This window comes from Morus notabilis, unplaced genomic scaffold (assembly GCF_000414095.1).
Source record: "Morus notabilis unplaced genomic scaffold, ASM41409v2 Scaffold83, whole genome shotgun sequence".
NCBI lineage: Eukaryota > Viridiplantae > Streptophyta > Magnoliopsida > Rosales > Moraceae > Morus > Morus notabilis.
Genome location: NW_010360797.1, coordinates 352,315 through 375,092, shown reverse-complemented (window position 1 = coordinate 375,092; position 22,778 = coordinate 352,315). Strand labels below are relative to the sequence as shown.

Below are 22,778 nucleotides of genomic sequence, written 5' to 3'. Positions count from 1 at the left end.
AGTTTCGGATTAGGGGAGAGGTGGTTACATTGCGTGGTGACATGAGTCTATCCACTACTATGGTTTCCCTTAAAGCGATGTTTCGGACCATTAGACATGAGGGACAAAGCATCTATTTGGAGTTACATGCGTTGGACGTGGAGACCAAACAGGACCAGCCACTTCCTGCCCGATCAGTGCCTTACTGCAGCTTCATCCATGAGTTTTGAACATGCCGGATGGACTCCCTCCTCACCGATTGCGTGATCACCGTATTATTTTACAACTGGGCACCTCTCCCATTAGTGTTAGACCCTACAAGTATCCTCATTTTCAGAAAAACGAGATTGAAAAATTGGTATGGGAGATGCTTGCGGTAGGGATCATACAACCAAGCAACAACCCATTTTCTAGTCCGGTGCTTCTCGTAAAGAAAAAATATGGGAGTTGGCGTTTTTGTGTTGATTACCAGGCTCTCAACAAAGTTACAGTGCCGGATAAGTTTCCTATACCGGTGATTGAGGAGTTATTGGATGAATTGTTTGGGGCTACGATATTTACCAAACTGGATTTGAAATCGGGATATCACCAAATTCGGATGTGCGTGGAGGATATTCCTAAGACAGCTTTTCGCACTCATGACGGCCACTATGAATTTTTAGTTATGCCCTTTGGGTTAACCAATGCTCCGGCCACTTTCCAATCTTTGATGAATGAGGTACTTAAACCTTTTTTGCGGAAGTTTGTTTTAGTTTTTTTTTATGATATCTTGATTTACAGTAAATCCTTGGAGGAACATGTGGGTCATTTGTAAGTGGTGTTGACTGCCTTAGAAGATAACTAATTATTTGTCAATAAAAAAAATGTACTTTTGGCCAAAGTCAATTAGAGTATTTGGGTCACATCGTTTCCGGTGATGGGGTTTCAGTCGATTCCAATAAGATTCAAGCTATGTTGGATTGGCCTACTCCCCGCTCTATCAAGGAGTTGCGGGGATTTTTGGGCTTGACCGGTTATTACCGCCGTTTTGTGACGAGATATGGTCATCTTTCATGGCCATTAACACAACAATTGAAGAATGACTGTTTCAATTGGAATGAAGAGGCGAAGGTTGCCTTCGGAAGATTGAAACAAGCCATGACTATAGTCCCAATTTTAGCATTGCCGGATTTCTCACAACCATTTGTTGTAGAATCCGATGCTTCGGGCTTTGGGATTGGCGCGGTTTTAATGCAACAATAGCGGCCCATAGCTTACTTTAGCCAGGTGTTGTCTTCGCGGGCTAGGGCCAGGTCCGTTTATGAGCGCGAGTTGATGGCTGTGGTGTTGGCCATCTAGAAATGGCATCATTACCTCCTTGGGCGGCATTTCATTGTTCGCACGGATCAGAAGAGTTTAAAATTTTTGTTGGAGCAAAGGTTAGTGGGGGAGGAGCACCAGAAGTGGTTATGCAAACTGTTGGGTTATGACTTTGAGATCCAATACAAGCCGAGGTCCGAGAACCGCGTGGCTGATGTATTGTCTAGGCGGACTTCGGGGTTGGAGTTGATGCACATCACCACTTCCGCGCTATATGATGGGGCTGAGATTCGGCAGCAACAGTTGAGTGATCCGAAACTGGCAGGATCCGAACGGGGTGAAAGGGTTTTCTTTATGCAACAACTTGTTGCTTTGCAAAGGGCGGGCGGTCCTGTCCCGGCGGTCTCCTCTCATACGCATCCTTTTGCACGAATTCCATGACAGTAAGGTTGGGGGACATTCTGGAGTATTGAAAACGTTTAAACGTTTGTCCTCTGAATTCTTTTGGTATGGCATGAAACAGGATGTGAATACCTTTGTGGCCGCCTGTCAAGTATGTCAACAGAACAAGGCGTCGACTTTGTCTCCTAGTGGGTTATTACAGCCATTGCCACTGCCGAACTTGGTGTGGGATGAGATTTCGATGGATTTTGTGGAAGGCCTGCCGAAATTAGGGGGAAATGACTCAATCTTCGTGGTAGTTGACCGGTTGAGTAAGTATGCTCATTTCTTGGGTCTTCGCCATCCTTTTTCTGCAAAGTCGGTGGCTGCCCTGTTTGTTAATGAGGTAGTTCGGCTACATGGATTCCCACGGACTATTGTGTCCGACCGCGACAAAGTGTTCCTCAGCCACTTTTGGAATGAGCTTTTTAAGTTGCAAGGCACTTCCCTACATCATAGTACAGCTTACCACCCTCAATCGGATGGCCAAACGGAGGTGGTGAATCGGTGTTTAGAGGCTTATTTACGCTGTTTTGTTTCCGGAAAACCTACTAAATGGTTTTCGCATTTAGCTTGGGCCGAATACTGGTATAACACTAGTTTCCACGTGTCCGCGGGAATGGCTCCTTTCCGGGCATTATATCGTTGCGATCCTCCTAAGTTGCTGCGTTTTGAGTTGGGCTCTACGGCTAACTCCTTGTTGGAGGAGCAATTGCAAGCGAGGGATGCTATTTTAGAGGAGCTACAGGGCCATTTACTTCAGGCGCAGCATTCAATGAAAAGGAACGCAGATCTCAAGTGTCGGGATGTTTCGTTTGACTTGGGGGATTTGGTGTTCCTGAAAATCAGGCCTTATCGCCATCGTTCGCTAGCCAAGTTTTCCAATGAAAAGCTTTCTCCGCGGTTTTATGGTCCCTATAGGGTCGTGGCACGAATCGGGGCTGTGGCGTATTAGTTGCAATTGCCTACGGCCGCCAAAATTCATACGGTCTTCCATGTATCGCAGCTTAAGAAAGCTATTAGTGTGCCTATCCCGGCTCAGGAGGTTCCACCAATTTTGGCACCAGATTTAGAGTTACGGGTGGAACCCGAGAGGTTACTGGCCACTCATTTTTCTAAGGTTACCGGGTAGTTAGAGGTTCTACTTCAGTGGCGTTACTTACCGAATTTTGAGTCATCTTGGGAGCTCTTTGATGTCATTCAACAGCAGTTTCCTGAATTTCACCTTGAGGACAAGGTGATTCTTTTGGGGGGTGGAGTAGTTGATAAGCCTTTGCTTAGGCAGGTTTACGTAAGGAAGGGTGGGGGTAGTGGTCAGGGATCTGAGAGTGTGTAGTGTTGTGTGTGTATAGGCCTACGGGGGTTATTATGTGAGTAGGCCTACGTGGGCTATTATTATGTGAGCGGGTACAAAGGATTAGTGTTAATGAGGGAACAATAATAAATAGGATGACAGGCTGGATGGCCAGGAGGCAAAGATTGGAGTCTGTAATAGGAAGTCTTGGCATTTTGCTGAGCAGGAGAGTTTTGTCGGTTTCTAAGAAAACGTCTGTGTAGATCTTGTGGATAATTCAATAAAGATTCTTTCTTTTCGTTTTCTTGATTCAATTTCGTGAACTAGTTACTCTGAATTTATCAGAAACGTAGACAAAAACAGAATCCAAATGAGGAAGATTTATTCACAGCAATCTCTGGACAAACCATATTAAGCTCAACGTGTAAAGGTCCATTATGTTCATCATTGCCATGTAAAAAGGGAAAAAAAATAAAACAACAAAAGGTAAAACATATGAAATGAAGATATGTATATAAGCATGTTATTAAGACATAACTAAACTGCAAATCAACACTGGGGCAATAATAAGTGATGGAACATATTAACAACATTTATCAAGAATAAAAAGAATTTTTTACCAGGCCTTTACACCAGTAACAACCATTGCTTAAATAACAGAACTATACATCAACAAAAACAATGAAAGAAAAACGGGACATATTAATAATGCTACAGGAAACGAATATATCTAATATCAGCAAAAGACATGAAAAAGTTATCAGCAGAAGTTGTTAATAGTACCTGAAGCGCTTCAAATACTGTCTTAACTATGAGATATCAGCCAACCAAAGGGAAAGACAGGTGGTCAACAAAGCAGTAAATGATCGAGAATAGAATGAAGGAGTAAATGATCACAAGCGAAACAAAACTGAACAGAAATAGTCAAAGACACAGGGATAAAGGAATAGATCAATAAATTATCAACAATGCAAACAGTGAATGATCATAGATGAAACAAAGGAAAAGGAACATCAAGTGCAAGAGAAAGGGCCACAAACATATATGATAAATCAATGTAGAGCAGCAGCATTCATAAATAAGTAATAAATAAGCAGACATGAACAGTAAATGGCCTAGAATAACATAACACGTAACAACACATACTGGATTTACAAAAAATAGGGCATAAAAACCTCTTAATTAAACTCTAAAACCAATACCGTATTTAGTATGAGAGAAGAGCCGACCAAAAGGGAAAAGAAAGAGAAAAGGACTGAACAGAAGAGAAAGAGAGAAGAAAAAAGCAGGGGAAAAATAATCTTTTCCCCTAAAATTGGTACGGATTCTAGATAATGGATGAAGAAAGAAACTGGCAATTCATTTAATACCTCTGCAGCAAAATGGGTACAAATCATCAAGGTAGGAAGACAAATCAACACTATAGGGAGCACAGATCATCATTTTAGTAATTAAAACAAAAAAAAATAGAGGATTATTCATACTCGGTAGAAAATGAGCTAAGGTAAAATGCACCGACCTACATAAACATTTTGCACACAAAAATCAATCAAAGCCGAAGATAAAGCACGTGGATCAACAAAACACCATCTGTTAGTCAACAGAAAATTACAACAGATATTGCCGAGCATGAAAAAATTTATACAAAGCAGCCATTAAAAAAATTTGAAAGAAAAACATGCACTCCAACAAAAGGACATAAAAACCCTAACCAAAACCGTTAATCAAACCGACGGAGAAGCAACAAAAAAAAAAAAATCAGAGAGCTCCCTACTAAGAGCACAAAAAAAACATTCAACATAAATCACAAATGAAAGCAGCGGAAGAGCCTAGAAGAAGCCGATAAAAACCCCAAATTTCCAGCCAAATCATAAAAAAATGGCAAATGAAGAAAAAAGCAATGAAACTCCCAAATCTTTGCGCCCAATTGATACAAAACGAACAAAAACACTTAAACCACAAATGAAGAAATGCAGCATTACGACCAAAACCAACCGAGAGAGAAGGATCAGACCGGGAGGGGAAAAAAAGCACTGAAGAAGCCAAGAAGAAAGAAATCGAGAGAGATCGAGAAAGTAAAAGGCATAAGCCCGTGGAATGACTAAAAAGCCCAGGCCTCATGATCAAAGGAGGGCTGACGGCGACAATGGTGGTGCTGCAGAGGTAAGGATCGGGGACGACAGAGGAGAGAAAATCGCTCGAGAGAAAGAAAGAGAAGAGAGAAAAACCTAGAAGCTTCTACGATGAAGCTTCCATTTCTTTAAGCTTCTACGAAGAGAAGCGAGAAAAACCCAGAAGCTTCTACGAAGAAGAAGATGAGAGGAGAAGTGAGAAGAAAAAAAAAGAGAGGGCCACTATTTCTTCAATGTCATCCTTATCTGAGAAAAATCCTAGAAAGCTTCTTCTACAAATAAGCAAAGAGTCAGGCCTCGTTCATTTTACTGATTTGAGTTTAAAATTCGAGTTTTGCTATAGTAAAAAGCTCTCAGAAACAGTCACATCTAACTTTTTTACTACAGTAAAAAACTCTCACATAAAATTATTTCTCAACTCAAATTAAAAACTCGAATCAACGAACTAAACGGGCCCTCAATAAAGGGCAAAACTGAAAGACAATCACTTTAAGAAAATCAAAAAGACCAACAGGCCCACCACCCACAAACGGAAGAAGCAAAAAGAAAAAGGGCAAACGCGTCATAATACTATTGCAAAAACAGTAAACTGAGTGTGAATGAACAGTACACGACCACTATTTCTTCAAGGTCATCCTTATCTGAGAAAAAACCTAGAAAGCTTCTACAAAGAAGCAAAGAGTAAAGTCAATAAAGGGCAGAACAGAAAGACAATCACAAAGGGATGTTTGGTTAGAAGATTCAAACTATGATTTGAATCATGATTCATGGTTCGCTACAGTGTTTTTTCTCACAAAAAATACACGTAAATAAAAAATGATTCTAATAACATGATTCTAATCTATGAACCAAACGTCTCCTTAAAGAAAATTAAAAAGACCAACAGGTCCACCACCCACAAACGGAAGAAGCAAAAAGAAAAAGGGCAAACGCGTCATAATACTATTGCAAAAACAGTAAACTGAGTGTGGATGAACAGTACACGGCAGGTTTCCTTTAGTATATAGTAATAATATGGCAAAGTTTTTTCTCTGATTTATCATTTAGGGCACATGCCCCCATTGGGCTTATTGTGCCTCCGTGCTAGTGGGGATAAAGTAACACTGTGTATTTCTAACTTATTTTGTTAAATTGAGGGGAGGTTTGGAAGAGAGATTTGTATCATGATTTAAATTATAATTCGTGGTTTATTATAGTATTTTCTCTCAAAAAACACACGTAAAACGAGAATAGTTATGAATCATAGTTCTGAATCCATGAACTAAACGTCCCCTCAGTAGTTTTTTATTTTTTAATGGATTTTGCTATTTTTTTAAGATATAGTGTTGTTTCTTATCTTAATATTTTTTTTTTCTTTCGCTTACGTTATTATTCTGTTTTATGATTATTTCTATTTTTTCAGATTAATTTTAGAGTAATCTAATGTTGTTTATGTTCGACAAAGGGAATCATTATGACGACAAGTAGTCTTGGAGTACATTTTAACGTCATGTTGTTTTAATTAAACTAAAAATGACCTTGTTATTATTAATTTATTCTTAAAGTTTAGTGAGGGACTAAAATAAAATGTAGTTGTAACAATTTTGAAATATTGACTTCGTTTATTTTACCGATTTGAGTTTAGAATTCGAATTTTGTTATAGTAAAAAGTTATCAGAAACAGTCATATCTAACTTTTTTGTTAAAATAAAAAATTTTCACATAAAATCACATCTCAACTCGAATTAAAAATTCAAATTAGTGAACTAAACGGACCCTTAGCTCTTTCTTTCTCCTCACTTTCTGGTGACGCAATTCGTCTATTTCCATACCATTAGCTCTTTCCAAACCCTTGGCTACGTCCTAACCATTACATTATTTTTGCTTTCTATGTTTATGCTTTTGGATTTTGGTTTTTAGGATTATTTCATCTGCGGTAGTTTTGTTTTGTATACTGTTTTTGTTTTTGTTTTGTTTTTTGTTTTGTTTTTTATTTTTTTATGCTTTGTGGGTTGTTTTCACTTCAAAGTAAAACCATATATAATAATTTTATTGTAACTTTTTGCACATTTTATCACAAGAAAATACTTACCTATTTGAGACTAAAGGTAAATAGTTTTGATATATGTTTTAAAATTTATAAGAATCTAAAATAAGTTATGTCTTCTTTTCCAAATCTAACTACTAAATATAGACATAATTTTGAATGTTTATAATAAATTTTTTAACTCCATATTTTTGTATATAGGAAAAGAGATTCTGATATGTTTCTTACAAACTGCAATTGCACATTCGTGTTGTCCTTCCTACATGGTTTTGTGTTTTTATGAAATTTCATCAATAAGCATGCACTAATTAGATTATTTAATATAATATCAATGATATCATTACAAGAAAAATGATCTTTAAAAATTTTCATGTCGCTAAAAACTTATAGTCACAATAAGAGAAAAATTGACTTTTAGTGATAATTTAAAACTTGTAGTATATATAATTTAATTTAATTTAAAAATTAATTTAATTTAATTTACTTTAAAACTTGTAGACAATTTAATTTAATCTTATAGTCATATAAATTATTAACACTAAATTATTAAAACTTATCATTAAAAAGATGTTATCAAATAACAAAATTTGTCATACCGAAAGTTTTAGCTAAATTATTAAAACGTATCTCTAAAAATGTCATTGTTAACCACCTTTTTTGTTGCAGTATATTATTCAACATCATCTATCATTTCATTAATTATTATCTCTTTATTTTGATTAACCCTAAATCCAAGGCTCAGTTTGTTTTTTTTTTTTTTTTTTTTTCCTTTTTCTTTTTGTTGCCTATTTCATAACAAGCTTCAGGTTTTTCGCCTGGTTACAATGGAAAATCCCATCTGTCTCGAATCTGAGCGCATCATGATAAAGTGAAGGTGGATATGTATTATTTTTCTTGAAGGTGAAAATTTAAATATTGCTTAGAGAGAGGGCAACTGTTTCCTCTTTTTATATCAGTTCCTTAATTATGTTTGACTTATGCAATGTTAAATTTGTTAGGATTACTAAAGATTTGCTCGTTTTGTTTTTGTGTGTGTTCTTTTTTTATTGTCTTACTTGTTAAATAAAGGACTTGATTATTTTGGAACCGTTTAAAATGAGTTTGTGATGTTACATTTACTAAATCGTTTGCTTATGTATATTTGGTTACTTTTTCTATTATTAATTTAAAGAGTGAATGTAAATTGGCTTCTTTAGATTACTTTTTCTATTCTTAATTTAAACAGTGAATGTAATATAATTTTTGTGGTCCTTACACATGGAACACATAACGTATTAATCACATTTTCTTCTTACTATTTGTCTTATATTGATTTTACTCGTTATTTAGAAGGTTTACAGTCTATTTTATGTACAACTTGCTGGTTTTTTTGCCTGGTTTCCATGGAAAGTCCCATCTTCTTGAACCTGAGCACATCCAAGATAATAAAGTAATGGTGGGGTATGTATCATTTTTCTTTAAGATGAAAATTTATGAGACGTTTGGTTAATGGATTAGAATCATGATATTAGAATAATTTTTTATTTACGTGTATTTTTTGTGAGAGAAAATACTGTAGCGAACCATGAACCATAATTCGAATCGGGGTACGAATCCCTCAACCAAACAACTCCTTAATGTCGAAGATTCCTCTTAGGCGTGTACACTATGTAGTTCTATCTGTGTTCTAAAATTCAAATTAAATAATCACATTATTTAATATCTAATTAATCCGTAATTAATTATCTTTGAGTAATTTAATTTAGAATTACACAATTCTGAATTCCTGTTTTACTTTTAGTATATCATAGAATTATAAAAATGATACGGGGACTCACGAATCCATAATATCAAGGTTTAATAAAATTAATAATTAATTAAACTCATTATCACATATTGTCTTTTTCCTTTCGACCGCCAATTATATGTTGAGAACCTTAACTGGCTCTCTGGCCTTTCTTCGGTAGAATATCTAAATATGTGAACCTTAAGGTGCGTTTGGAACTTGTTTCAAAATAATTTTATTTTTTGTATGAAAATGAAGATGAAAATGTTTTCAATATCAGACATAAATCATTTTTAAAAATGTTTGATAGTTTTATGAAGAGATTGTTTTCAGTATAAAAAACTCATTAATGTCTCTTTCTCTGCTCGAGAGAGGAGAAAATGAAAATAAAAAATTATTTTCATTTATCTCTCATTTTACACTAAATTAAAAAATTATTTTCATTTCCGTTCTTTGTCTTTATTACACCAAACACCGTTTTAAAAACGTTTTCATTTTTTCTTTCTCAAAAAATATAAAAAATAAAAACAATATCAATTTTAAACACGGCTTTAATAATGCATCCGATCATTGGATGAAGGCAATAAATATGCTCCCTTCTTTGTTAGAACTGCACTGGCGTGACTGTGAGCTTCGTCATATTCAATTACAGTCTTATGTCAATTTTACATCTCTTGCAGTATATCTCTCAACAGTTTTAACTCTGCTATACCAGATTGGATTTTTAGCTCGAGTAATCTCGTCTCTCTTGGCCCAAGTGAAAATGAATTTTTGGGCCCGCTTCCCAATTTTTCTTGTAGTTTGACTTCTCCTGGAGAGCTTTCTGCTTTTGACAACAATCTCAATTCTACAATTCCCCGTTGCCTTAATGGGTGCGTCAGTCTTGAAGAACTACTCTCATATTGGCAATTTGACATCTCTTGTTAGGCTCGACTTGTCTGATAATGCTCTAAAAGGGAAAATACCAAAAGTCATGGGAAATCTTTGCAACTTGGTGGACAATGATTTGCAATCAAAACAAACTTGTTGGGACAGTCTCAGAGGCCTTCAAAAGCTTTTCAGGATGCTTTGCCAATAGCGGGCAAATTTAATTCGCTGATTCGAGTTTTTAATTCGAGTTGAGATGTGATTTTATGTGAGGGTTTTTTATTGTAACAAAAAGTTAAATGTGACTGTTTATGAGAACTTTTTGCTATAGCAAAACTCGAATTCTAAACTCAAATTAGTGAAATGAACAGGGCCTGAATTACCTCGAATTGGGTGAAAATTCGCTTACCGGTCATATAACGGATCAAATTGGAGAATTCAAAAATCTTACTCAACTTTCACTTTGGGGTAACAAGATTTCTGGTCCCTTTCCAACGTTACTTGGAAAGCTATCAACCAATTGAATGGTTCTCCTCCTAAACGCTTAGGATCTTACTCAAATATAGTTGTACATTCTTTTTCTAGGAATCGTTTAGAATGAGTTGTATCTGAACAACACTTTGCCAACCTCACAAATTTGAAAACCTTTGATGGTTCTGAAAATTCATTAGCTCTAAGAGTAAGTCCAGAGTGGATTCCTCCCTTTCTGTTATGGACATATCACACACAGGAATTTCAGACTCAATCCCAAGTTGGTTTTGGAGCTTGTCCCATAAACTTGTATGCTTCAACCTCTTTACGAACCATATCTTTGGGGAAGTTCCTGATACACTTCCTATGGTTCTCGGTACCTCATCAATTTACTTGGGTTCAAACAAATTAGAGGGTCCATTATCTCGAATCTCTTCTGATTTAGTAGAGCTAGATCTTTCCAACAATTCCTTTTCCGAGGAGATTTCTCGTTTGTTATGTCATCCAATGGAAGAAAAAAACGAATTAAGTATTCTTAATCTTGGGAACAATCTCTTATCCGGGGAGATTCGTGACTGTTGGATGCGATGGCAATCACTAGAGGTGATGGTGTTGAAAAGTAATAATCTAACTCGAGAAATACCAAGCTCAATGGGATCTTTACAGGAGTTGGAAGTCATTACACGTCCACAACAATACCATCTATGGATAAATGATTCGAATTTTCAATTTCAATTTTACTACAATTAAAAGTTCTCACAAAAAGTCACATTTAATTTTTTTTGCTACAAACTAAACGAGACCTAAGAGTTGTCGACTTTGGAATGAACAACATCAGAGAAAGCATGCCAAAATGGCTTGGAATTAGTTTATCAAATCTAGTGGTTCTTCGTCTTCGCTCAAACAAATTGGAAGGCAATATTCCACGAGAGCTTTGTGGCCTCCTCAAGTCTTGGACGTTGCTGATAGTAGCCCCCTTACAAGTCTCATGGGGTTGATGTCATTGAATCTTTCTGGAAACCATCTTGGAGGTAGCATTCCGGATAAGATTGGCGATATGACGTGGATTCAATCTCTTGATCTCTTGAGGAACAATCCGTCAGGTAATATTCCTCCAAGCATGTCAGATTTAAATTTTTTAAGTAACTTGAGAGTCAATTTAATTCGTTGATTCGAATTAAGATGTGATTTTATGTGATAATTTTTTAATGTAATAAAAAAAGTTATATGTAACTATTTTAAAAAAAAATTTACTATAATAAATTTAAATTCTAAACTTAAATCGCCATTGAACACCCAACTGCAAAGCCTAGAAAATTCGAGCTCATCGGGAACAAACTCTGTGGACCTTCGCTCTCCAAAAGATGAAAAGCAGATCACGGGGCAACACGTGTGAGTACTGAAACTAGAGAAAGTTAAAGATGGTCAAGAAGAGTTCTGGTTCCGACTGGGCATAGCCATGGGATTTGCGGTTGGCTTTCTGGGTGTCATTGCCCCATTGTTGTCGTACAGAACTTGGAGACTGGCTTACTTTTGGTGCGTCGAAAACATGTGCATGGTACAAGACTTCGGATTTCTGTTTTGATTTTAAATACATGGTTAAAAATAAGTTCTCTCAACTTTTCTGCTGATTTAAGCTATGAAAATAAAGTGAATTAATCAGTATGTGACGCTCTTTTCTGGTTTGTATTTGAGAACTCTTTGAGTTTCTTCCTCTAGCTTATGAGATGATATCCACTACTTGTTTATGTTTGTCGTCCTTAATCTGCAGTGTTGTGATTGTGATTGTATTTACAATATATGTGCTAGTAAATATTTTCATTTTACATTAGAAAGTTGTTTAAAGCCAAAAACATCAGAGACAGCCTTGACGTTGTAGATTACAAAACTTTGCCGTCCAATTTAGTGTCATCATTTGAGGGCACGCTATCATAGTGCTGGAACTTCGGGTCGGCGGGTCGCCCGAAGCCCGAATTTTTTCGGGCTTAGGCGGCCCGGTCCAATTCCCGCCCGCCCAAGCAAGAAATTCGGGTTCGGGTTCGGGCATCCCGAATTTGACATGTCTACCCTTGCCCGCGCGCCGTCTAACCACCGTATACCGCCGTCTGGCGGGATTTTTTTGAATTTTTCCGACCAAGCCCGAACTGCCCGACCCGAAAATTGGGTGTGCCCGAATTGCCCGACCCGAAGCCCGAATTTTTGATTTTTTTTTGAATTTTGCCCGAATTTTTCCCGCCGGCCCGAATTGCCCGACCCGCCCGAGGTGCCCGAATACCCGAAAATGGCTAGTTTTTTGAATTTTGCCCGAATTTTTCCCGCCGGCCCGAATTGCCCGACCCGCCCGAGGTGCCCGAATACCCGAAAATGGCTAGTTTTTTGAATTTTGCCCGAAAACCCGAGTTGCCCGAAAACGGCTATTTTTTGAATTTTTACCCGAATTCTACCCGAAAACCCGAGTTCGTGTGTTCATTTCAAATTGTAATATATATATAAATATAATATATATATATATATAAATTGTAATACTAATATATATATAAATAACTTAATATTAAAAAAAAGTTTAAAAAATTCGGGCAATTCGGGCGGGCTCGGGCCGCCGAATACAAGCCCGTGGCCCGTTCAATGTGAAATTCGGGCTCGGGCGGGCGGCCCGAAAATCTCGAGCGGGTCGGGTTCGGGCTCGAAAAAATCCTCGGGCTTTTCGGGCGGTTGCAGGCGGCCCGTCCAAAGTTCAAGCACTACGCTATCATATACTAAAGGGAAAAAAAAATCCTATATCACCTGTTTCTTTTCATCAATTGATACCCCGAAAAATTAGGTAAATGTCTGTTTTGTGTGGCCACTTTTTTTTTTCCATAAATGACTAAATGATGCAGTGGAATGAATAGAACGGAATTTTACCGGCCTAACTCGAATGGAGAATTTTTGAATCCACTTAAAAGAAACCCTACAGGGAGAAAACCCTAAATGGGAGAAGAAACTCAACTTTAATTCAATTATCAAAATATTCAAAGTCGTTTCTAATACAATAGCTAAGTGGCTATTTATAGCTCACCTAAAATACGATAACAAAATAATAACTAAGATAAACGATATAATAATAACAAACCAAAGCGAAATTAGAAAGTTAAAACAAACGACAATAAAATATAAAAAATAACTACTAATACTCAAATCTTCTTATATCACTAAAATTTTTAAATTTTATCCAAATAACCTAACTTTTTATTTTTTTAAGGATAATTATTATTTTTTACAATAATTAATTATTGATAAACTATGGTTAATCAGTGACAGCTCAAGGGCTAGGTAAATTCGGCACTTGCGAAAGGCCTCTGAGCCATTCAAGGCCCCATTTTTTCCATATTACTAATGTACTAGCTATGTACGTATACGTTCATAAAGTGCACTCATGGGACAATAATAGCGCCCGCTCAATCTAGAAATCTCTTCAATGAATGAGTATATTACTTCCAGATTCCCAACCATAAGAGCCTAAAGAATATTTATTAACAAAAATGCAAACTTTTAAGGTCGTGTTTGGAATTGATCCTGTTTTTATTTTTTTACGTTTTTCGAGAAAAAAATGAAAACGTTTTCAAAACGTGGTTTGGCGCAATAAAGACAAAAAACAGAAATGAAAACGATTTTTTAATTTAGTGTAAAATGAGAGAGAAACGAAAAATGACTTTTATGATTGTTTATTTTTTGTTTTTTGTTTTTATTTTCTCCTCTCTCTCGAGCAGAAAGAGAGAAAGAGAGACATTAATAGGTTTTTTTTACACTGAAAATAATCTCTTGATAAAACTACCAAATGCATTTTTAAAAATGATTTCTGTCTGAGATTGAAAACGTTTTCATTTTTATTTTCATACAAAAAAATAAAATTATTTTGAAACGACTTCTAAACGCGCCCTGAATTTTCACAAACAAATTATCCTCATACTTTCAGGTTATATATATATATATAAATATATATCCGTACAACTTCACATGATACCTATAAATACATATGGGTCCGTTTAGTTCGCTAATTCGAGTTAAAATGTGACTTTATATGAGAATTTTTTGTTGTAGTAGAAAAATTAGATGTGATTATTTCTTAGAGCTTTTTACTGTAGCAAAACTCAAATTTTAAACTCGAATCGATGAAATAATATATATGAATATATTTTATATATGTATTTCTAACACTAGCAAAAATTAGAAATGCAGATTCATTAAATGAATGTTTTCGTTTTCTAATAAGACATTTTATTTGGTGATAAATAGTATACTTTAAATAAAATGCTTATTGTTATTTCTAATTTCCGTAACTTTTTCATTTTTATCTTCAAAACAGTTTTTCAGAAAAAAAAAACAAAAAGAAAAAAGTTGCTCGCATATTTTTGAAATATGAAAAACAACAATACTTCATAAGCAATACATCTTATTGTACATAGACATATTTTTGTCAAAAAAATATTACTTAAATATGTAATTAATTATTGATATGCTTAATACAAAAGTTGAGCCGGCCTTGATAAATGATAAATCATGATTACTCAGTTATAAGCCAAATTAATAAAAATCATTATTTTTCTAATTTTATAAAACTTTGATCATTTACTTAAAAAAAAAAATTTAAGAAAAGGACCATTTACGCCCCAAATCCCTCCCTCCCATAATAATATCATTTAGCTCTGCTTCTAAATTGTTTTTTGTCAGCATTGTTCATCTTGGGTCCACGCTTTGCCCAGATGGTTTTCAGATTGTTTGCTTTAATCTTTCTTTGTGTCAATGAAAGTGTTTTTGTCCTAAAAAAGAAAATTCTCACAATCAATTTTAGACCTTATTTATTGAAGGGGAAAAAAAGAGCAAAGAGTTGGACAGTTGGATACATTCAAAGGAGGAAAAAAAATAAAAAGTACAGAACCGTGTGCTAAAAAGGTGAATATATCTTAAAAAATATGACTTAAAAAAGTGCCATCTATTACAATTTCTCCTTGAGGAACATAGATTAATTATAAAAATCATTATTTTTTCATAAATACCCTTTCTATTTTGAAAATTAAAATTCAATAACATGTATTTTGATTTTCTTTGCAAATTTACTCTCTCAATAGCAAAACTTGGAAAGAATATATTGAAATGTCCACGGGCGAAGGTAGCTAATAGCCACTCAAATTTTTAATTTTTGAAAATCTTATATAACTAAATATATATTGCATTATATTAATGAAACTTTAGGATTTGGAGTCACCCTTTTAATCTACGAACTCGTTCATTTCACAAATTTGAGTTTTTAATTCTAATTTTATTACAGTTAAAAGCTTTCACAAAAAGTCACATCTAACTTTTTCTGTTACAGTAAAAAACTTTAACATAAAATCACATTTCAACTCGAATTGAAAATTTAAATCTACAAACTAAATGAGGCCTGCTTGAAGATTTATACTCAATTGCCTCATAGTAGACTTCCCCATAACCACTTTTCTAACGCTTCAAAGCTCCTCAACTCCTTAAACTTCTAATTTTAACAATTTATTCCCCCTAACCCCAATTTGAAAAACTATTATGATGTGGCTTATTTGGACGATGATTGTGTTAAATTAGGGTCTGTTTAGTTCGCTGATTCGAGTTGAGATGTGACTTTATGTGAGAGCTTTTTATTGTAGTAAAAAAGTTAGATGTGATTATTTCTGAGAGTTTTTTACTGTAACAAAATTCGAATTCTAAACTCGAATCGGTGAAATGAATGAGACCTTAGTGACGAAAAAGTATGTTTGATGAAAAATTTTAATATCTCAATTCATTCCTAATTTATTATTCAAATGGTGAGTTTACTAAATTTTTTTTTTTAAAAAAGCCCATTGAATTGTATATCCAGTTCTTTTTGTTATTATTATTATTTTTTTTTTTGGTAAAAGAAACGACACTATTAATGGTAATAGTGTGGCCAGATAGCTTTTCCCAATTTTTTTTTCTTTTTTTTTCCCTCCCTTATAAAATTTATTTCTGTTAATGGTATTTCAGTTGAGCTGTCAGAGAGTATTAACCAAAAAAAAAAAAAAATTGAGCTGTCCGATAGAAACCATCAAACCAATCTAATCTAACATGTAAAAAAGACACTATTAACAATTGTAACAAACAAGGCCATAACTTTCTCATTTATCGGATTTGCGTAATCCACATTATCATATAGAATCAGAAGAACGAGTCCAATATCAAACAATAAATAAAATATAAAGATATTAATTGGTAAGATTAGTTTTTAATATTAAATTTGATTAAAATTATATTAAATTAAAAAAATTACGTAAAATAAACAGTTTTAATATAAATCTGAAGTAATATTTTTTTCTAAGTGCCTAACACAAAAATCTCTAATCTCTAATAAAATAAAAATATTCAATAACCTTAAAAATACACGTGCAGAATAAGAATGTAAATGGCTAGGTATTAAATAAGCACTTTTTTGGCTGATTCATTAATAAATAAGCACTTTATTAAGGATGTTTCACGTACTTCCAACGTAAGAAACATCTTTAAGAGAAAAAAATAATAATGTCCCCCCAAACACTGCCTTTTTGGTGTAACAGCAGAAACCGATTCTTCTCCTAGATTTTCCCCTGGACTCGGGACCATCTCCACATTTTCCACCCCAAAAACCCCATCAACTCAGAACAAAGCCCATTTCCCATTCTCTGACTTTTTCGTCATTTTACTCCTTTTTGTCGTTTTCTATTCCTTTTTCATTTTGTCGCTGTACTTAAAGAAGAAGAAGAAGAAGAAGAAGAAGAAGAAACACAACTGTATTGATTTTAGTGTTGCAATGGCGTGCATGAAACTGGGGTCAAAACCAGAAGTCTTTCACCTCGATGGCCAATCCTGGTTTGTTGTTCATCGCCATAATTTCTTCATTTGTTCTGTTTCTGGACTGGTTTTGAATAATGGGGTTGTGATAATTGTGAAATTTGCGTAATGGGATTGTTTTAATTTGTATTTTTGAGATTGTTACCATCTGGGTTTTGTTTTGGAAGACATACAAATTAGTGAATTGTTTTTGTATTCCTTCTTTTATATGAATGTAGATATATATGATTCGTTTTGTGATTTCGATGTTGAATTTTTTATTTTATGATCACTGTCACGTGTCATCTGGTAGTATTGAACTTACTTCGAAGAATTCGAGGTCGAAGACACTGAGTACTTTAGTAAAACCTCATGTGACTGATCAAATAAGAGTTTTTTTTTTTTTTTTTTTTGGAACTACATTTATGTGTTCATCATATTAGTTAGAATCTTTTTTTTTAGTTGAGACGTTTCATCATCACTTTACATGCCCTTTTGCAGGTTTTGCTCGACTGGACTTCCTAGTGATGTCATTGTTGAAGTTGGAGAAATATCCTTCCATCTTCACAAGGTCAATTTTGTTTGAACAACTTTTTAACTGTGAATTTTTGTTTTGAATGATTTTGAAATTTGATATAAACAACTAGTCTTTGTTTGGTTCTGAAGAAGTTTTGATCATGTATTTATGGCTTGGTCTCCCTTGCCTCATGTTGCGGCAGAAAGAGGGAAATAGTCTTTTTACTTTCACCTTGCATATCTTAAAATTATAATACAAATTATTTTCATGACTATCCGTATGTGTTTTATGATTTCCTCTCCCTCTTATCTACTAATTATTAATGGTCCTTTTCACTTTTTCTTGGTATTCTATCAGTTTCCATTGCTATCCAGAAGTGGTTTGTTAGAAAACCTTATTGCAGAATCTTCTGTCAAGGAAGAGAATAAATGTATTTTGCAACTTCATGACCTGCCTGGTGGAGCCAAAGTCTTTTTGGTTATAGCCAAGTTCTGTTACGGTGTGAAAATCGAACTCAATGCGTCAAACATAGTTAGCGTCAGATGTGCAGCGGAATATCTTCAGATGAGTGAAGACTATGGAGAGGGAAATCTTATCATACAAACGGAGACTTTTCTGAATGAGATCTTCGGAAATTGGACAGACTCTCTTAAAGTGCTCGAAACCTGTGAAGAAGTTTTTTCATATGCAGAAGACCTTCATGTTGTCTCGAGATGTCTCAACTCGTTGGCTATGAAAGCTTGTGCTGATCCAAGTCTGTTCAGTTGGCCTGTGTCGGGAGGGCGCAGCGCGGTGCAGAGCCCAGAAGGCGGTGTGTTTTGGAATGGAATAGGTACTACAGCAAAACCGCAATCAGTTGGTGACGATTGGTGGTATGAAGATGTGTCACTCCTCTCATTACCTCTATACAAACGTCTAATTCTAGTTCTTGAATCAAGAGGCTTGAAACCGGAGAAGATTTCTGGTTCCCTAATCCACTACACAAAGAAGCATCTTTACTTGTTAGGTAGAGAATCAAGCTTTGAGAACGGAGATCGTGCTACCCTTGGATCAACTATGTCTTCCCCACCTAATAAAGAGCAAAGGAATCTCCTTGAACAGATTGTGGAACTACTACCTGATCGAAAGGGTGTAACCCCGACCAATTTCCTGCTTAGGCTCTTAAGAACCTCTATATTTTTGCATGCTGGCCATACATGCCGAGAAAATTTGGAAAAACGAGTTGGGGCTCAGTTGGATCAAGCAGTCCTTGAAGATCTTCTCATACCAAGCATGGGGTACTCGATGGAGACTCTTTACGATGTTGATTGTGTTCAGCGGATTCTTGATCACTTCATGATAGTGGATCGTGACATGAGCGACTGCACTTTGACTTCTGTGGTGGATGAGGGGCAGCTCATTGGAGGCTCCCATTCACTTACCCCAATCACCATGGTGGCTAATCTGATGGATGGATTTCTTGCTGAGGTGGCACCCGATCCTAACCTGAAGTTACCCAAATTTCAGTCACTGGCTGCTGTTATTCCTGAATTTGCCAGGCCATTAGATGATGGAATGTACCGGGCCATTGATGTCTACCTCAAGGTAAAATGGGCAGCAAAAGTTGCTTTCTAAATGATTTTTTTCATATAAAAACTTGTTATGACCTGAAATGAATTTCATTTTTGTGTGATAACAAGTTAGAGTGAAATACTGTTTTATAGTGAAAGAACACCATCATTCTTCCTTAGAATATGCCAATCACCAAACTACTTAAACTTTGTGATGACTACTTTGGTCTGTGTATAAGTAATTTGAAATGTTTAATATTCTATAAAACTTACTAATCTCAGAAGACTGTCTAGATCTGGAAATGCCATGATAAGGAAAATCTGCAATGCATTGAAGTTAGACTTTTTAATGAATTTGATTTTAGGTGTCATGAAAATAAATGTATTTGATTTTTTGCTCATTTTCATAAACAAAATATCTTCTGATTAATTGAAGGATTGTATTCTAAGTTGTAATCACCAGAAGAAACTACTGATTATTTTCTGCTCTTAAGAAAATTGTAACTATTTCTCCTTTCTACCCTTTAAAATGACTATGACATTTCTTGATTTTAGGCCCATCCCTGGCTAACAGACTCCGAGAGGGAACAAATCTGCAGGCTCATGAACTGCCAGAAGCTCTCATTGGAAGCCAGCACACACGCAGCCCAGAATGAAAGGCTACCACTCCGCGTCATTGTCCAAGTTCTATTCTTTGAACAGCTCAGGCTACGAACCTCAGTTGCCGGTTGGTTCTTTGTCTCTGACAACCTCGAGAACTTACAAAACCACAGCGGGAATCTTGCACTCACCAGAACTGAATTATCCCACCAGGCTGGCACCAGGCAGAATCAGGTTGTGGCAGTGGATAACGTGAGGGAGAGGGTGTCTGAGCTCGAGAAAGAGGGTTTGAGCATGAAAGAAGAGCTTGAAAAAATGGTCAAGACAAAAGGAAGTTGGAATATGATCTTCAGAAGGTTTGGCTTTAGACCAAAGTCAAAGTCTTGTGATGCAAAAGTAACCAAGAACTGTAACAATGGCAAAGAACAGCCCTCAGCAGCACCAGCACCAGCACCGGTCGTGAATGGAAGTAAAAACCCGAAGAATGGTGAAGTGGAAGCTTAAGTTTTGAACTTGAAAGATTGAAATGAGCTCTTTTTATTCGTTTGTTTGTTTATTTATATTTTCTACTTCATTAGCTTAGCTTTTTGAAGTAAGTTATTTTTTGTCTATTTGTTTTGGACTCGTCAATAAGGTAGCTTTTGATAGCATTTAGATATAGGTTGAAAACTTCTTCCACATCTAAGTTTGATCTTGTATTTAGAGCTGCCAAGTTCTTTTATTTCTCATGCAAATTCTAGCTGCTTTGTTTGTGTGTAATTAAGTATTGGCTATTTTAGTTTTTTTTTTTTTTTGGGTCCATGCAAGAATTATGTCAACATCTTTTTAGGGCCGTAAGAATTTAAGCTGAACCCGATTAACCCGTTCGACCCAACCCGAACCTACTCGAATTTGTGTGTGTGTGTGTGTTCTTTTTTTTTTTTGGATTCAAATAAGTGCAACCCGCACATTGCAGGTTGGGTCGCGGGGCGGGCTTCCTTTGGCCCGATACTCCCCGACCCCGCCGGATGAGATCAAAGGAGCACCCCTATATCTTTTAGACCTATGATAAAGTTTAGATTTGATAACTTTCTCTTTTTTACTTTGTGTTTCTCTTCCTGTGGTAAGCTGTGGAGTACGATTTAAACAAACCAAGAACCAAGAACAAATCAGGGAAGAATTTTATTATAACCAGAGGAAAAAACAATGTGGTTCAAGGATTTATAATAAGTCCATTATTTCCTAGGTAAATAAAATATTCTTTCTAAAAAACTATTTACTCGCTACTTCCAAAAGGTTTCTTTATTGAATCTAAAACAAATTATGTTAATTTTTGTATTTATTTAATGGATTCATTGATTAACTAAGAACAACGTTTGAACCCCAAAATTTAACCTTTGAGTGCGTCTATTAACACTTTTTTTTTTTTTTTTCGCACACACATTCTTAAACCACCTCTCATTTTACTTAATACATCCATCTTAAAATTTTAAAAAACCCATATAATTAAATCACCCCCAATTCTATTTTTTACACACAAATTTTTGTATTAAATAATATCAACTGATAGCTTAAATTTCTTTAAAAAATATTTCATATGTTTAAAATAATTTAAAAATGTTAAATGAAACTATTTGAGATGTGTGTTTCGAGAATCAAGTTGATCTCATCAAAAAATCCACCTCCAGTACTGCCTTACCCTTCAATATTAATATAAACAACACAATGAATTGTGAGATTTTAGATCGATTAGTAAACATTGATTTATTTTTTCTCGTAGAAAGCATTCGTTGAACAAGAGAAACAACAAACAAACGCACCAAAAAGAAAAGGGGGACGCAAAAAGAACGAGGCCTAATCTTATCAAACTCTGGTCTCATTTATTTTACCGATTTGAGTTTTTAATTTTAATTTTCTTACGGTTAAAAGCTTTTACAAAAAGTTACATTTAACTTTTTCTGCTATAGTAAAAAACTTTCACATAAAATCACATCTTAACTCAAATTAAAAACTTAAATTAATGAACTGAATGAGGCTTAATCTCATCACCCAATTTCACCTGACAAATAAGCAATTCCCTTACAATATCATCTATCAATTAATAGACATGAAAAAAAAAAGTTTATCCAGCAATTCAATTTGACGTGCAGAGTAACCAAACGAATGCATGACTCTATGCCTGTTAAGAACTCAGGGTAAATGTTTTTTTATTTTTTTTATTTTTTACATATTTTCTTTTCCTCTCTCTCATACACAAACTCAAAAAACTCAAATTGTAGTGCTTTAAAATGGAACACATAAGACTGGCTCTAACTAATTTATGAATTTGACCATTCTGGAAATTACTAATGTAGTTTAACTTTGAAAAAATAGGACATAATAATTTTTAAGAGGCAATTTTTTTTTTTAATGATGCGGTGTGTAATGAGTAAATTTTTTTTTATACTATTGTTTTTAAAGTTAATTTTATAAATGGGTAATTTAGGAGTATTAAAAAGGGGTGTTAATAAACACACATTTAAGATTTAACATTTTTTTCTTTTTCCAACTACATCACCCAAATGACTATTTTCCCCTTTTATCCTTTATGAATATATTTTTGGTCTCCGTGACAAAGACATATATGGATGCAAATAATTTATAAAATTCACTTAATATTTTTTATTTAAAAGTTGGTTCATTTGAAAATCCGGATTAAATCACTTACTCCTTGTCTTTAGGCATTAATTTTAGAAAATTCAGTTTATTATTTTAGTAAAAGAAAAGGCACATATTATAATATTTACCATCTTATAACTAAAAAATAAAAATTGTTTCTTGTCGGTGCATTTACATGTGAAAGCATATAACTTGTGTTTATAAGTCGGGTAGGACCGTGCTCATTGTAGGTCATGCTAGACACGAGCACAGTACGATCCTATTGGCATCCTTTTGTTTTAAAATTTTTCAAACAAAAAACAAAATATTTTTCTTTTTTTCCTTTCCTTTTTTTTTTCAATAAAATACGTGTAGTAAGTACTT

General features: G+C 34.8%; 1 protein-coding gene across 1 annotated transcript; it reads left to right on the top strand.

The window, feature by feature from the left end:
- The first annotated feature begins 17,091 nt into the window (after positions 1 to 17,091).
- LOC21395489 (BTB/POZ domain-containing protein At5g03250) lies at positions 17,092 to 20,282 on the top strand. Its single transcript, XM_024165124.1, has 4 exons — positions 17,092 to 17,150; positions 17,613 to 17,682; positions 17,986 to 19,212; positions 19,734 to 20,282. The coding sequence occupies exons 1-4, from the start codon at positions 17,092 to 17,094 to the stop codon at positions 20,280 to 20,282; spliced, it is 1,905 nt and encodes a 634-aa protein (XP_024020892.1).
- Positions 20,283 to 22,778: the final 2,496 nt, after the last annotated feature.